Here is a 14,302-nt window from a genome sequence, read left to right on the forward strand (position 1 = left end):
TTTGGCAATGGCAGGCGGCAGAGTGTGTCAAATCTGTCCAGGTGGAAGCTCTTTCTTGATCAACCATACTGTAGGTGAACGAGGTAGAAGTCTAAATTTGCAGACTAAATTTTCAAAATCAGAACCGAGTCCTGGGAAAGGAAAATGGTGCATCACAATGAATTCAGGGATTTTCTCATTTGCACCCCATTGTAAAGATTCACCAAACTCACTTTTCACATCATCGTCTCGGGCCGCGGCACTACGGACATTGCGGGCCGGATAGCCCTCTGTTGTGGGGGGCCGTCCTGGGTACTGCAGAGGTTCAGGAGCACGCCCGCCCTCTGCTCACTAGATGGCAGTAGCACATACCCGCCCCCCCCCCCCCACCGCAGTTGTGACAACCAAAAACGTCTGCAGATGTGGCCAAATGTGTCCTGGGGGGCAAAATGCCCCTCCCCGCAGTTGAGACCACTCTGTTAGACGAAGGGGGTTCAACCTTTTTATTAAATCACACGATTACACTGAAGATGTCATTGTTCCATAACTTTTCCACCCCCTCTGACCAGAAGTCCTTGCAATGAATTAACAAAGGTGTTTAGTTTTCTTTTCCTGATACCTGAAAATTCCAGATCCATTCTATTGTGAAACTGTAATATTCCCCTAATCTTTCTGCTTAGACCACCAGTGTTCTCCTGGGATACCGTCTTTCACTTTCAAAATCTGTGACTCACAATAAATTAAGCGCATCTTTCCATGGATTGCTGCCAGTTAACAGATTAGTGGCTAAGAAACCCCAGGCGAGGAGACCTACCTAAGCCCCAGAGGGTGTCGATGGGCAAATGGGAATCAGAGCGGGTTTTCATCTACACCTGAGCTCCGGACAAGAGTGGCTTTAAATGGGACGCTACCCTGCCCTGCACACCCGTGTTTTGCAAAGCGTGTTGATCTTACGCAAGAGAGAGATGAAAATACCTAATACACATGCACTTAATTCAAAACTGTGTTGTGCATGACAAACGGTGCATTAGTAAGCCCTAATCTGACACCCCTTTCCAGAACGTGAAGTACAAAGCTTTTGTCGAGGGTCTCTGTCCCTCTGCCCCTCCAGGCAGAGCACATCTGAGACCAAAGTCTGAATAGCCAGCGAGCGTCCCTTTGTTTGAACGGAAAAGTGCAGGCAGCAAAACATATTTCAAACTTCTCACTTTGAAAGGTGTCAATGATTTGCCATTTGTATATTCTAAGACTCTCAAAATATGAGTTTTTTCCCTTTGAACTATGAATGGCACCTCACAGAAACTTAGCCCATCAGTACTTAGAATCCTACCCTACACTCTGCGGTCAGCCTGCAGGGTGCGACGGGCCGGAGGGTCTGCGCTGCCTCTAGAGCAGGGTTTGGCAAACCACAACCCACGCGCCAAACTGGCCAGCTGCCCCACGCTTGTTTTTTAAATAAAGCTTTATTAGAACACAGCTCACTGACGTATCATCTGTGGCTGCTCTCACATAACGACAACAGAGCTGAGCAGCAACAAAAGAGACCAAATGGCCCACAAAGTCTAAAAAATGTACTCTCCAGTCCTTACAGACAAGCTAGCTGCCCCTGGTCTGGGCGAGTGTCTCAGCCGGTCTTGTCGACGCTAGTCTAGTCCAGGCAGCGCGATGCCGTCCCAGGGTCTGGCACCAGAAAATCCACTAAGACACTCACGATTTCATCCTTTCCAATGTCCAAACACTAGAAATAATCTACAGGCCCCATAATATAGGACCGGACAAACAAATTATGATTCACCACCCTTACATTATTAAAACAATGTACAATGCTTACATTTATATGGTGACATATTATTAAATAAAAGGAGGAAGTCACAAAACTAATATGCGCAGTATCGGCACATTTTGGTAAACATACATACACTGAGTGACTATAAATAAATGCAGATACAGAGACAAATACTGGATGATGAGATTACTGCTTTAATTTTTTTTTTTTGCCTGTCTGTATTTCCTAAAATAAACCTGTTTCTTTTGTGTAAATATGATATAAAGTAATTTAATATCATATTGATATTATATAAATTTAGTCTGCGAATTTACATTTCTACCTCATTCACCTACACTATGCTTGATCAAGAATATCTATTTTTTAAAGATTTTTATTAAATGCTAATAATTTAATATTAAGGCTATTTCTATTGTTGACTTTTGCCACTGAAGTAATAAGAGAACAAAATTTTTTCCACATGGAATCGGTTCTTCAGGTTACACCACACACCCAAAGGACTTAGAGCACTTGGCACTGCGGCTGAGGGTAGGAGAGGGGCCCTGGGGCACGAGGCAGGGTGGTGCCCTGCTCAGCACGCCCGGACAGAGCCCGTGTCTGTGCGTCCTGTCCTCTGCACCTGAGTCAATCATCGCGGAATCGAGGAAGTGAAAGGAGGTGATTTGGGGCCCCGGCCCTATGGCCTATGCCCTACAAACCTGTCTACTTAGTACTCAATCAACGTGCCCCTGTTCACACAATGAAAAATAGTGAACACGCAGTGAGACTATTGTACTTTTATAGCCGTGTAACTTTCATAGGACACCTGGTCTACCAGAGAGATCGGGGGTAAACAGTTCATCGCTGTTTCTTTCCCTGTGCTGAGGGTGGGAGCGCAGTGCTCCATCCGCGCTCTCATTCAAGGAACTGTCTTCAGTCCTCCGCTGCCTCCCTACCAGGGGAAGACTCGAGAACAGCCGTGGCTCCTGTCACGGACGAGGACACCCAGCAACAACGGCAGGCCTGCCGACGGCCACCCGCAAACACAGGGGCGAGGTATGAAACATGTATTTATTTCTTCAATAAATTATCAGTCATATTACGTCATCTGCAGTCACGGTCACTGTGTTAACAGATGCAAAGCAATGGTAGAGTTCGCTACAGGAATTCTTGGCAGATCCGTTATTCTTTACCCTGCGTGGGACACACGTTTCATAGGTGTAATTATGCTAGGTTCATGAATACATTTCCAGCACACATACAACTTGTGTTATGTGACATGTCCCAGAACTAAATTCCCACATGATTTGCGGACTGCTTGTAGTCAACTCTGTGTCCTTTAACAAAAGCCTGTGGGATTTTTATATTTGTCAATTGTCCCTCAACAAAGCTAGAAAATCAATCAATTAACTAACGATTCAAAAATCTGTAAAAATTTTTAAAAAAACTTTGAAAGCCCTACGCAGGAGGCGGGGTGGTGAAGGCTGTTGAACAGTTTAACCGCTATTGAAAGGAAGCCGCAAAAACGACATCCTGCTCCCTGTACCAGACTGTCCCAGCCCCTCCTCCCGGGCACTCGTCTGGACTGGTGCTTGCATCAGTCAAGAGACATCCTTACTGGCACCTTGGACTGGACGCATACCTCTTCCCCGGCTGAACTTGAGGTTTTGGGCTTCTGGCACGTTGGGCTGTTTCTGTGGCGGCTGCCGCTGTGGCTGCTGCACCCGACTGGCACCTCCACGGCTGATGGGCCCTCGAGCCGCCAGGCACCACTGTGACAAAATGAAAGTGGGAACATGAAATCCAACTGGAAAGTAATTTCTTCTGCAGTGGTCCTCAGAGCAGAATTCCTGGATTTAAACTCCAAGGAGATGCTATGGCAGAGGTGAGACCCCTGCCTCCCTTACCCCCAACTTCTCTGCAGGTGGATGGAGGTGCTTAAGGCCTCTCTGAGGGGACGTGGTGGTGCCCCCTAGGATGGCTTAGCGGGGCCTGCCCAGAGCCTCTTTAGAAACCTCACACCTCCCCTCCCTGCCTTGGCCGCGGATGTGACAGGAGCCTCGTGAGAATCACTGCACCTCATGAAAGTGATGGATGCCCGCGTGCTGCTCAGATGAAAGGTGAGAAGCCTGCGGAAAGGGCAAGAGCCCCTGGCTGGAAGAGTGGAAGCCAGGCCGGGTTTCCAGCAGTCGTGCAGATCTCCCATCGGCCTGCGCACCTTCTTCAACAGAGCAGCAGTGCTGAGGGCCCCAGGGTGGCCGCTGGACCCTGACAAGGGGGAGCCTCTCCTTCAGAGGCCCACTCTGGCACTCCCCCAGCTGTGCCCCATCCCATGGGGTATGCAGTCTGCAGGGCCAAGGAATTGTGGCCCCCAGAGGTCAAACCCTGCATTCCTGGCCAGGGCCCCAGGACCCCAGAATTCCCTGCCTCCAAAGCTCCACACCCACTTCCAGGGTCTGCACAGGCTTCTTTCCTGGATCCATCTTCCTGAGGGCTGAGCATGCCACCAGTGTATGCCATTCTTGCCCCAAAGGGTACCCAACGAGTGGCTGTTTGCAGGGGTGAAAATGGAGCTTGAGCACAAACGGGAGAGTCCACACAGGTGGCTGCACTGGCAGTGGGAAGAAGGCAGGGAAGCCTGCAGGCCAGACGCAAGTCTCCCAAGGCCTCCACAGTCTGCAGGAACTCTGAAGAGTTCGAGATTGCACCCTTCCAGGTCGTTATGAAGGTCTATTTATCAGTGTGGGAAAATAGAAAATATTTCACAGTTAGTTAGCTTACTGTCCCCCAGAGGATATACGGCTCTCCATTTGCACTTTTGCTCTAGGCCCCACAAGAGTTAGTGGTGGGCCTGGGGAGGCCACCTGAATTGAGGAGTCCATGGGCTACGCTCAGTTGCAGCCCCACACTGCACACTTGACCTCCCATCCATATTCCCAAACCAACAGATTTGAGGCCAGCTGGAGGTCAGGCTCCTTCCTTCCTCCTCCTATGAGTCATAGGTGTCCTATGTCACCTGGTCACTGTCCAAGGTGTCCTGGTAACTGTTCAAGTAAGGAACTTGGGCCAGTGACCGGCAGATCAGACTCAGAATCCAGTTCTGCCACTCATTTAGTAATGTGACTGGGATCGGGCTATAACATTTCTGAGCCTTAGTTTTCCGTCCCCGCCCCCACCCCGTGTAAGAAGATGACACACTGTTCCTTGTGAGGGGTACAGCAGACACGATCAGTAATGCATTCTGCACAGGATCTGCCACGGGTGATTAATGCTGGCATTAGTTTCATCTGTAAGTGTCTAGAGCACAGGGACGACACCTGCTGATTTTTATCACCCAAAATGCCCACAAAATACAGGACAATGGCATTTCCAGGCCACTTAGATTTCCAGCTATCCATACTGTGCCCATTCCCAACAGAGCCAATTACAGGAGCTTGTGCCAAGTAATCCTAGCCCGAAGTGGAAGTGCCAAGACTGACATGAAGAAGTTCAGTTCTGCTCAAATGATCAAGTCAACCCACATCTCCTTGTTTTAGAGACGTTCAGTCTGAACTGCATGATGACCTCTAACCAGATTCTCAATCAAGCCACAATGTCTGCAATTCCTTACATGTGTGAGACAACCTCAGATCCCATGGAGTATGGGAACAGAACTTTGGCACCCCATATTATGACTGCTGGTAATAAAATAAAATTCCCTCTGTGAACCTGAAAAAGGGGTAAGGGTGAGATGAGAGTCTCCGGCTGGTACCCAGAACAATTTGACAGCAGGTAGCTACCCAAACTGCCGAACTATTGCATGCCCTCTGCTTACAAAATTCTCTTCTCTGCGGTTGAATGAATTCTCAGAGGAGGGTGAGGTTACTAATCATGGACCCTGTCTGCTCAGGATTTAGAGTTACTACACTCACCTCCCAAAGATTTCTCTAAGACACACCTCTCCCCCAATCATCTGAAGAGTCTAGAAAAACAATGAGTGTCTCCTACCAAAAGATTAGTGTTCATCTAGCAAACGGAGTTTGAAGTAACCATTCAGAGGGCCAGCTGAGACTCAGCCACAGCTGAAGAGCAACCCAAGGCCCAAGCAGCACTGTGTGGTACGGAGAGTGCATGTCCTGGAACCGGACGGGTCTGAGCAGAGACCCCTGAGAGGGCCAACAAACCACGTGGCACTGCGTGGGCACCACACCGAGCTACTCCACGTCTCACTTTTCTCGTCTGTAAAAGGGTGATAAGGTCAGTGCTGCAGAGCTCTTGTGAAGATTAGGGAAAAAAAGTCTATGTCCAGCCCCAACAACAGTACCCAGCAGACCGCATGTGGTTTAAGAAGAGGTGAGAATACAGTAAGTCCTCACTGAACGTCATCAATAGGTTCTATGACTTTAAGTAAAACAACATACAATGAAACCAATTTTACCATAGGCTAATTGATATAAACAAGAATTAGCTCCCCGAGGCATCTCATCGATGTTATAACAAAATGATGGCCAAAACAATGTTCTTTGAGGACCTGCTCTACTCAATAGTAGGTAACTGCCCATGTATAAACTAAGACCAGGTAATTCTACTCTTGACATGGACAACTGGTCTACCTTTGGAAGAGCTACACACAATAAAGGCTGTAAAACCGAGGGATGTGCAGAAAAGATGATGGAAGAAAAAAAATACTTTATTACTCTTGGACAAACTCAACAGGTGAAACATGCCAAACTAAACCTGTGATTTAAAGAAGTTCAGAGCTATCAACTGGTTCTCTAAAATCAAATTATTTAATATTATTTTAATGATTTTAAATTATTTAATGATATTTAATTTTTTAATGATTGAGGGTAGGGTAGAAGAGAACAGAAAAAGCAAGGTACACAAGTACTTCAATATACTCGGCTCATAGCTAAAAAGCAATCCCTTTCTACTACATAGGAGTTGAGGATTATTTCAAAAGGGACTTATTAAAATACAGGGTCCAGCACAAATAACGCCCCTCTTTTATTATAAATTCTTTTATTACAAAATCATAAGTATGTCATTCTGTAACATATCACACTCAAGCACACCATATGACATTTTAGGTGAAATGTTCATATGAAAACTATAAATTATTACACCCATATTATTACCCTACCAGCCCCACCCAAGCAGGCCTTACTTCTGCCGGATCCTGTGTGTATCATTTAAATAACTAACAGAAATAAGGTTCTATATTGTGACTATTGATAAGCACTTGGGGAAGGGAAGCTTCAAAAAAGTAATTATTATTTTCTGGTATGGAGCCAAAATCTTCTAATGTCATTTTCTAATGTCGTTGAACACTGATAACTCTTTATTCTAGTTTTTTTTCTTCTAACTACTAAAGACATACATGCTCATGTAGAAAATTTGTAAAGAGAAAGTCACAAAGAAAAACAATAATTCATTATTCTACCAACTTTCTAATTATATAGAGAGATAGATACATTATTTTTATATATATATTTGGCAGGTGGTACACCCCAGGGAGCCATATGCTAAAGACATAGAATGTAAAAGTTTGTTTTTCCACTCTTGCCTTCAGATTTGTTTCCAGAAGTACTATTCAATTTTTTTCTAACCAGATAATACTAAATCCTTCATTCCAAGATGATTAACACATAACACAAGATGATTAAAGTATTCTAACTACATCCTAAAATCAGGGTTAGTAATACAATTGGATGTCAAATCTACTTGTTACAGATTCTGAATCCTTCCACTTAGTTACTTATAACCTGAACAACACATCATTTAAAATTTCTCCTGTTGTTCCATGGCCTCCATCTACAGACTGTCAGGCTTTATTTGCCACAAGAAGGGTCAATGAGAGAAAAGATTAACTTGATACTTCGTTCAGCCCCCTTACTGCCACTGTGCTTCCTCCTGTTTAAAGATCAGACCTTCTGTCTCCCAGTACTTTCCCTCCACCACCAGGGAAGCAAGTCAAGGGTAGATGCCTATGGTGATAATGATGAGTTGAAGAATAAGAGTGAAGAAATAAAATGGAGTCACTACAGTCAAGCTGCTAAGTTATTAAAAGAAAGTAAGCTGAGGCATAAGGAAACAATTCTATTATTGCCTTAATTAGCTTGGAAACTTAAATCTCTGAACTTCCCAATCCTGTGTCACTAGCTGGATGCCCATTAGTCCCTTATGCGTCAATGTCTGGACACACATCGAACCTTCAGTGAACCATCAGAATGACCCCAGGAAGAAGAGGTTGCATTATTCAGAGCACTGGACATCTGGATGATTCCCATCTTAAGCCAATCCACCCGCTAAGAATACAGGACTGATTTTTTTTTTTTTTCCAATCGTGCTTTTACTATAAAACTCTCAGACTTCTTTCTCCTTCGGAACACTCTGAGTATTGCCTAGTTGTGTTTCACCTGTGCAAACTCTAAGATCCTTAGGTGAGTCTCTGTCATATTTACTTCTAACCAAAGCCTCCTGACGCTTTTGAGCTCGGCGGTCAATGCCTTCATTACAGTCCTTGCGGCAGGCCCTTAATTAACACATCGTCCCTCCGTAATCCTCACAACAACCCTGTGCCTATCGTTATTCTGACTTTGCAGATAAGAACTAAGACTCTGAGAAATACAGCCATTGCTGACGGCCGTCCAGCTGACAGGGTGGGACAGCATGACCCTCCCCGCGGCCTCCCAGGGCCCTCAGGTGACCAACATCCCCACTCTCGACCCTCCCCGGGAAGGGTCCCTTTCCAGTCCCTTCTCTGTCCTCGTCCCACCAGGCGCAACTTTCTGGGCAGTAAGCCGCCGCTCCCGGAAGCACCCAGGCCGGGGCCTGGGGGCTGGGGGTTGGGGAAAGGAGCTGCCCTCTGTCCCCTCCGTCGCAGGGACCCTGGCGTCGGCGACTGCAGCGACAGCCCAACTTACTTCGATCGCGGAGCACCGAGCCCGCAGTTCGCAGGGCCGCAGCCATGTTTATGCTGAATGAAAACATTCCCGGGGCAGGAGCAGCCTCCGCCCGGACCTGGATTCCTGCTGCAGCGGCGCGTTCAGCTGGGGTCCCGAGGGCTCCTAGCCGCAGAGCGCCCCCACAGTCACCAGTGAATCCTTATCTCCGGCGTGGTCCCATACGCGACCCCATTGCGCGGCCAATCATTCGCTGCTGGGGCTTGGGGCGGGGCCAGGCAAAGACACGCCCCTCTCAGGGAGCCCGCCCCGGTCCAGTGCCGCCCCCAGGGTCAGACAGGGTCCTTCACTATGCTAGTGGCCCCTGGCTATGCTAGTGGCCCCTCCCCGCCACCGAAACAGATCCGTGCATTAAAATCCCAACACAGCCCGTGTCGCCCTGAACGAATGCCCTGGTTGCCTGTGCCAACCCGCCTGAGGCAGGAACCGCCGCCACAGCTCAGCAAAGGACTTCTAGATATTTTCCCTTACTATTACTTAGATATTAAGGACTTGGGCTCAGTTCTCCAGTTTGCTTGCTTAATTACAACACAACTGTGCCGAACTGATTTTGTTTGTTTTGCTTTTTTCCAGAATAGGAAAAGGAATTATTTTATACTGGAGACAATAATTATTCAGTTTCTCTGTAGTGTCTGTGTAGCAGAGTTTGACAGGTGAGACCAGAACGCAAACATCACACTGCTAACATGAGAGCATTAGAAGTGAAAGCGAGTGTAGCGAGGGCATTTCTTACGGGAATGGTGTCCACGCAGGGCACCGGCACCTCCCTCATTTCTAGCCATCCCTTATTCCCACACCTCAGCGCCCCTGACCTGCCCAGATGTTCAGCACATCGTGGAGAACAGGACCAACCCTTACAACAGAAAAGTCTCAGGCATCGTTCGCTCATTGAACAAGTACTGAGCATCTATTGTGTGCGCTGGGGAAACAGCAGTGAACAGAACAGCCGCGGTTTATTTACGTTGGGGTTAGGGGAAGGACAAAATAATCAGAATATGTACTCTTCGGGTGCTGGTATTAGAACGAAAAATTAAGCAACATAAGGGAGATGGGGGAGGGGAAGCTAATGTAATTTGAAATAGATGGGTCAGAGAAGTCCTCCCTAACATTTGGGCAAAGTAAAAGGGCAAGCCATGTGCCACAGTCCATGAAGAAGAAGTCTGGATTGGGTTGAAAGCCAATTTCCTGTAGCTAAAACTTGTGCTCTTGACTGACTTAGTTTATTTATTATTGAAGTTAGCCATCCTATGGTTATGAACCCGATGTAAAATGCCTAATTAAAGGGATTGCCTTTCATGTTACCTGCGTGATCTTCAAATCTAAGCAAGAGATGTTTCTTTTTTTAAAAAAGATTTTTATTTATTTATTTGAGACAGGGAAAAGGAGGGAGAAAGAGAGGGAGAGAAACATCAATCGGTTGCCTCTTGTAAGCCCCCAACCAGGGCCTGGCCTACAACCCAGTATAGGCCAGTCCTGACCAGGAATTGAACCAGAGACACCCAACCCACTGAGCCACACCAAACAGGGCCAAGAGATGGTTCTTGAAAAACACAGTAAAACTTGCTCCGACATCAAACTGCTTTCCTACATATGCATTTTGCTAACTCTACTCTCATAACAAACATTAAGAAGGTGATCTTTATAGATAATATACTTCTCTACCTAGAACCTAAATCTATTTCTTTTAGATAAACTACACCAAAAACACTCAACATTCTGAAGTAGTGGGCTGGAAAAAGTAGACAAGGCCAGAGAACTAGAAAAGGCCAAAGGTTTCAGATGTCTGGGCTACAAGGCTCTTCTCAGCGACCTCTGGGAGTGCTGGATAAGTCACCCCTCCAAGCCTGGGTGCTGTGCCCCCTCATGCTGGGTGGAGATAACCAGGGGTCTTCTGGCCCCTCCCAGGCTAATGCTGATGATTAGTGACAAGGCATAAAGGTGCCAAGTCTCACATCACTGACAGCTGGGAGGGGTTAAATTTGTATCTGCCCAGAAAGGAGGAAGGAGCTGGCAAAAATACTTTATTAAATATATCAATATAATAACATCTTCAAAATGAATTAGCAACATTTCATACATTTTATTCACCTCTTGTATTTTCATTGTTACTGACTTAAAAAACTGAGTCAAAATTCCTCATGTATAAAACCTCCTGGTTCTTGGGGATGTAAAGTACAGCATGGGGAATATAGTCAATAATAGTGTAATAACTGCGTAGAGTGTGCTAGGCGGGTGCTGGAAATATCGATGAGAACACTCTGTAAAGAATATGGTTGTCTGACTACTATGCTGTACAGCTGAAACTAATGCAAAATAATATTGAATATAAACTGTAATTGAAAAATAAAATTAAAAAAGAAAAAAAGGAATGAAGTACTGATACAAGCAACATAGCAGATGAACCGCTATGCAGAAAGAGAAGTTTTACACAAATTCCAAATACATGCCATAAATAAATAAAGCCTCCTTGTACACATATACTCAGAGATTATAAATGGAAATAGAACTTCATTATTTTTTTCCAACAGAAAGTACTATAACAATTGGTATTTCTAATCTGTGACTTATTTCTTACAAACATCAAATACAACAGCTTTCCAACAAGTACATTTTTTATGTTCTTAGGAAATAAAAGCCAATAAAATGTGCTTTGTATCGGTTCTTTTCACAACTCATTAGAAAACAGCCCTTAACCCAGAAATTGCAAATTCTAAGTATGGGTTTACTAAGGAGACTAGAAAGGCCCTTGAAAGGCTAAAGACATTTACAAAACTAATATGAGATTCATATGTATCTGTGCATTTTATTTATATATGTTATATAAATGCATTTTTTTCTGGCTTACACATTTGTAACAAAATTAGATACTGCTTCTTCACAAACAGAGGGCCAAAAGCAGCCTCTGGGCCAGCACAGATAAGCGGCCCCCTCCCTGCGGGAGGTTTGCGGGAGCCGGTGACTTCATTAGCGAAGAGAGCACTCTCCCATCACAGACAGAACTGCCAGTTCAGCCTGTGGTCCTAAATGAAATGAATTTGTTTGTTTCAGCTCAGTGCTTCAGGGAAGGGGGGGAATCGCTTAATTCATTATTTGCCGTGATTGGCACCTCTGAGCTACACAAACTAAATTTAGATTACTCAATTCTGTTTCCTTAATCAGAAAAACAGCAGGCAAGTGGGGGTGGTGTTCGAGGCAAGAGACACAGCGGTTGGGTGAGGCAAACAGATGATTACTCAGAGAAATCTGATCGATTGCCCCACAATTGTTTTACAGCAAAGAGGCCATCCAACCCAGGCCGCTGTGACACGCATGTTGACTCCTTAACCCTGCAGAGCCTTTAAGCCCACCAGTGGCGAAGGTTTATTAAGGTGCATCTGCACCCATTTACTGAACGTCTACTATGAGCAAATCAACTCAAAGACTACAAAATTAAGAAGTAAACCAGACTCTCAAGCAGCTCATTCATTTAAGATACAAATACAGAGTGTATGGAGTGTCTACCTAGGCCAGGCACATGGTAGGCACTGGCCTACAGCCAAGACCTTACGCTGTCTCTACTTTCATGACCCTTACATTCTAGAAGGCCACGCAGGCAGTAAACAAAAGATGTGCAGTATAGAGTCAAGTATGGCCAGGAACCATGGGTAAAAATAAAAGAGGCCGAAGAATGCAGAGAGGCAGGAACGGCTAGTTGCGGTGGTGCAGTTGGACCTGGCCTCGCTGCAAAGGTGGCATTTGAGCAGGGAGCTGTGGGGAGTAAGGGAGGCCCTCTGGAGAGGCTTTGCAGCAGAGGAACCAGCAAGGGCTGGTGCACATTTGAGACTTGTATTAGTTTCCCAGGGCTGCTGGAATAACATATCACAAACCAGGTGGCTTAAGGCCACAGAAATTATTGTTTTCCAGTTCTGAAGTCCCAAATCAAGGTGTCAACATGGCCGTGCTCTCTCTACAATCTGTAATTTTCTTGTTGTTTGGTTTTTACCTGAGTGTTTCATGCTGCAGGAGGACCGGTACAGCTATCCAAAAGAAAGTTTTAGGAGTCGTCTATGTAAAAAGGATTGAAGCCAGCCATTCATTCATTCATCTTTTTCCAAAACAATTTCCAGGAACTCATCTCTCTCCTTGCTAATTTGTCCTTCCTAACAGCTAATAATTGAACTTTTTTTTTCCTTTGCTTATGTCCACTCCCTTTTGATTTGCCTTCAACTACAGGGTAAAGACCTTTGGGTAAAGACAGGGATTCTAAAACATAAATGTATTTTGACTCTCTCCCCAAATCCCACAAAATGTCAGTAAAGGTTTTGGTGATGATGGTGGTGGTGGTGTTTTCAACCACAAACTTAAAAGTATGGTGGGGAGGGAAGCGAACCACAGCAACATCATTTGGGAAGCTGGAAGGGAGATGGATAAATATTCATAATTTAGCAGACCCAAGAAAACTGAGTGCGAAGCTGGCCATTCTGATACAGGAATGTATCAGAATACTGGCACCTCTGGAACTGGGGATGAAAGAGATGCTGGAATGAGATGGGTTGAAAGTCTGTCAAAGTGATCAGGTTGCCTATTTTCCTCACTGCAGTGAGCAAGTGTGCCCCCCACGCCCGCCACCCACCCAGCAGCAGACTGGACATCCGGGCCCTGGAGAGGAGACAGAAGGCTCTGGACTGAAGGTAGCAGGCCCGGCTCAGAGCAGAGAACCACTGAAAACAACTGGCTAGCTTACCGAAGGTGCTGGGACCCAGCCCTCTTCTCCTTTTCTCCCCAAAGAGATGGGAAGGGTCTGGAGTCTGACCAGCCTAAGAATAAAGACCTAAACTAAGGACATTGAAACTGGGAACCCAGCCAACAAAAGGTACACATCTCCTGCCCACGCGCTTAGAGCACTTTCATCTCCCATTTGGAACTCTCAGCAGGTACCCTACACCACCTGGCAGCTGAGGAAAGCCGCTAACGGGAAGAACAGAGACCCAGATGAACCCAAAGAAGCGCCATGGAGAAAACTGAGATGATGTGGCCATGGCTGCAGGTTACTGTCGCTTGAATTGCTACAGCATGAGCCTCCCATCTGCCTCTAGAACTTGGAGGTCTGCTACACAAGCACTCGAGATGAAGGGGGTTTGGGTGCGAGCATCAGTCAGCTTCAAGGGCCACACCAGGAATGGCTTCCAGGGAGGAAAGAGTGGAGAAATAAAGGCCCATTGAGAGGACAGTGGCACAAGAGCAGGGACTCAGAACCAGCTGTCTGTGTGCGGGACACTCGGCGGGGACAGGGAAAGGGCTGTGACCCCTGGATCACGACAACCATACAGTGAAGGGAACGAACACCCACCTGTGTGAGGTCTGCTGCGCAGCAGGCCCGGTTCCTTGGCCCGATGTCACCGTGACCTCAACTCCCTTACCCCATCTAATCCCTCGCCCTCCCTCAGTATTTAAAACTCTCAACTGATTTCCACAATTAAAATTTAGGATAATTGAATTTAACCCCTTCACCTAAATTCAGATCAAATGAATTGGATACTGGAATCCAATTAGAGCTCATTTACATTCTTACAAGTACTTCTTATGTAACAACACAGGCCAAATATATGACGAATGTCCCACTTCCATCTATCTT

At 46.0% G+C, this 14,302-nt stretch overlaps 1 protein-coding gene across 1 annotated transcript in view; it reads right to left on the bottom strand.

Moving 5' to 3' along the window:
* The window catches only part of FECH (ferrochelatase), a 32,976-nt gene extending 24,121 nt beyond the window's left edge, over window positions 1-8,855 (bottom strand). Inside the window, exons 1-2 of the mRNA XM_024580515.4 lie at window positions 8,650-8,855; window positions 3,387-3,516 (exon numbers count right to left, since the gene is read on the bottom strand). Of these exons, the coding sequence (XP_024436283.2) occupies window positions 3,387-3,516; window positions 8,650-8,716 (197 nt within the window). The 5' untranslated portion in view covers window positions 8,717-8,855. The remainder of the gene's footprint in view (window positions 1-3,386; window positions 3,517-8,649) is intronic.
* Between the last annotated feature and the right edge of the window lie 5,447 nt (window positions 8,856-14,302).

This window comes from Desmodus rotundus, chromosome 10, assembly GCF_022682495.2.
Source record: "Desmodus rotundus isolate HL8 chromosome 10, HLdesRot8A.1, whole genome shotgun sequence".
NCBI lineage: Eukaryota > Metazoa > Chordata > Mammalia > Chiroptera > Phyllostomidae > Desmodus > Desmodus rotundus.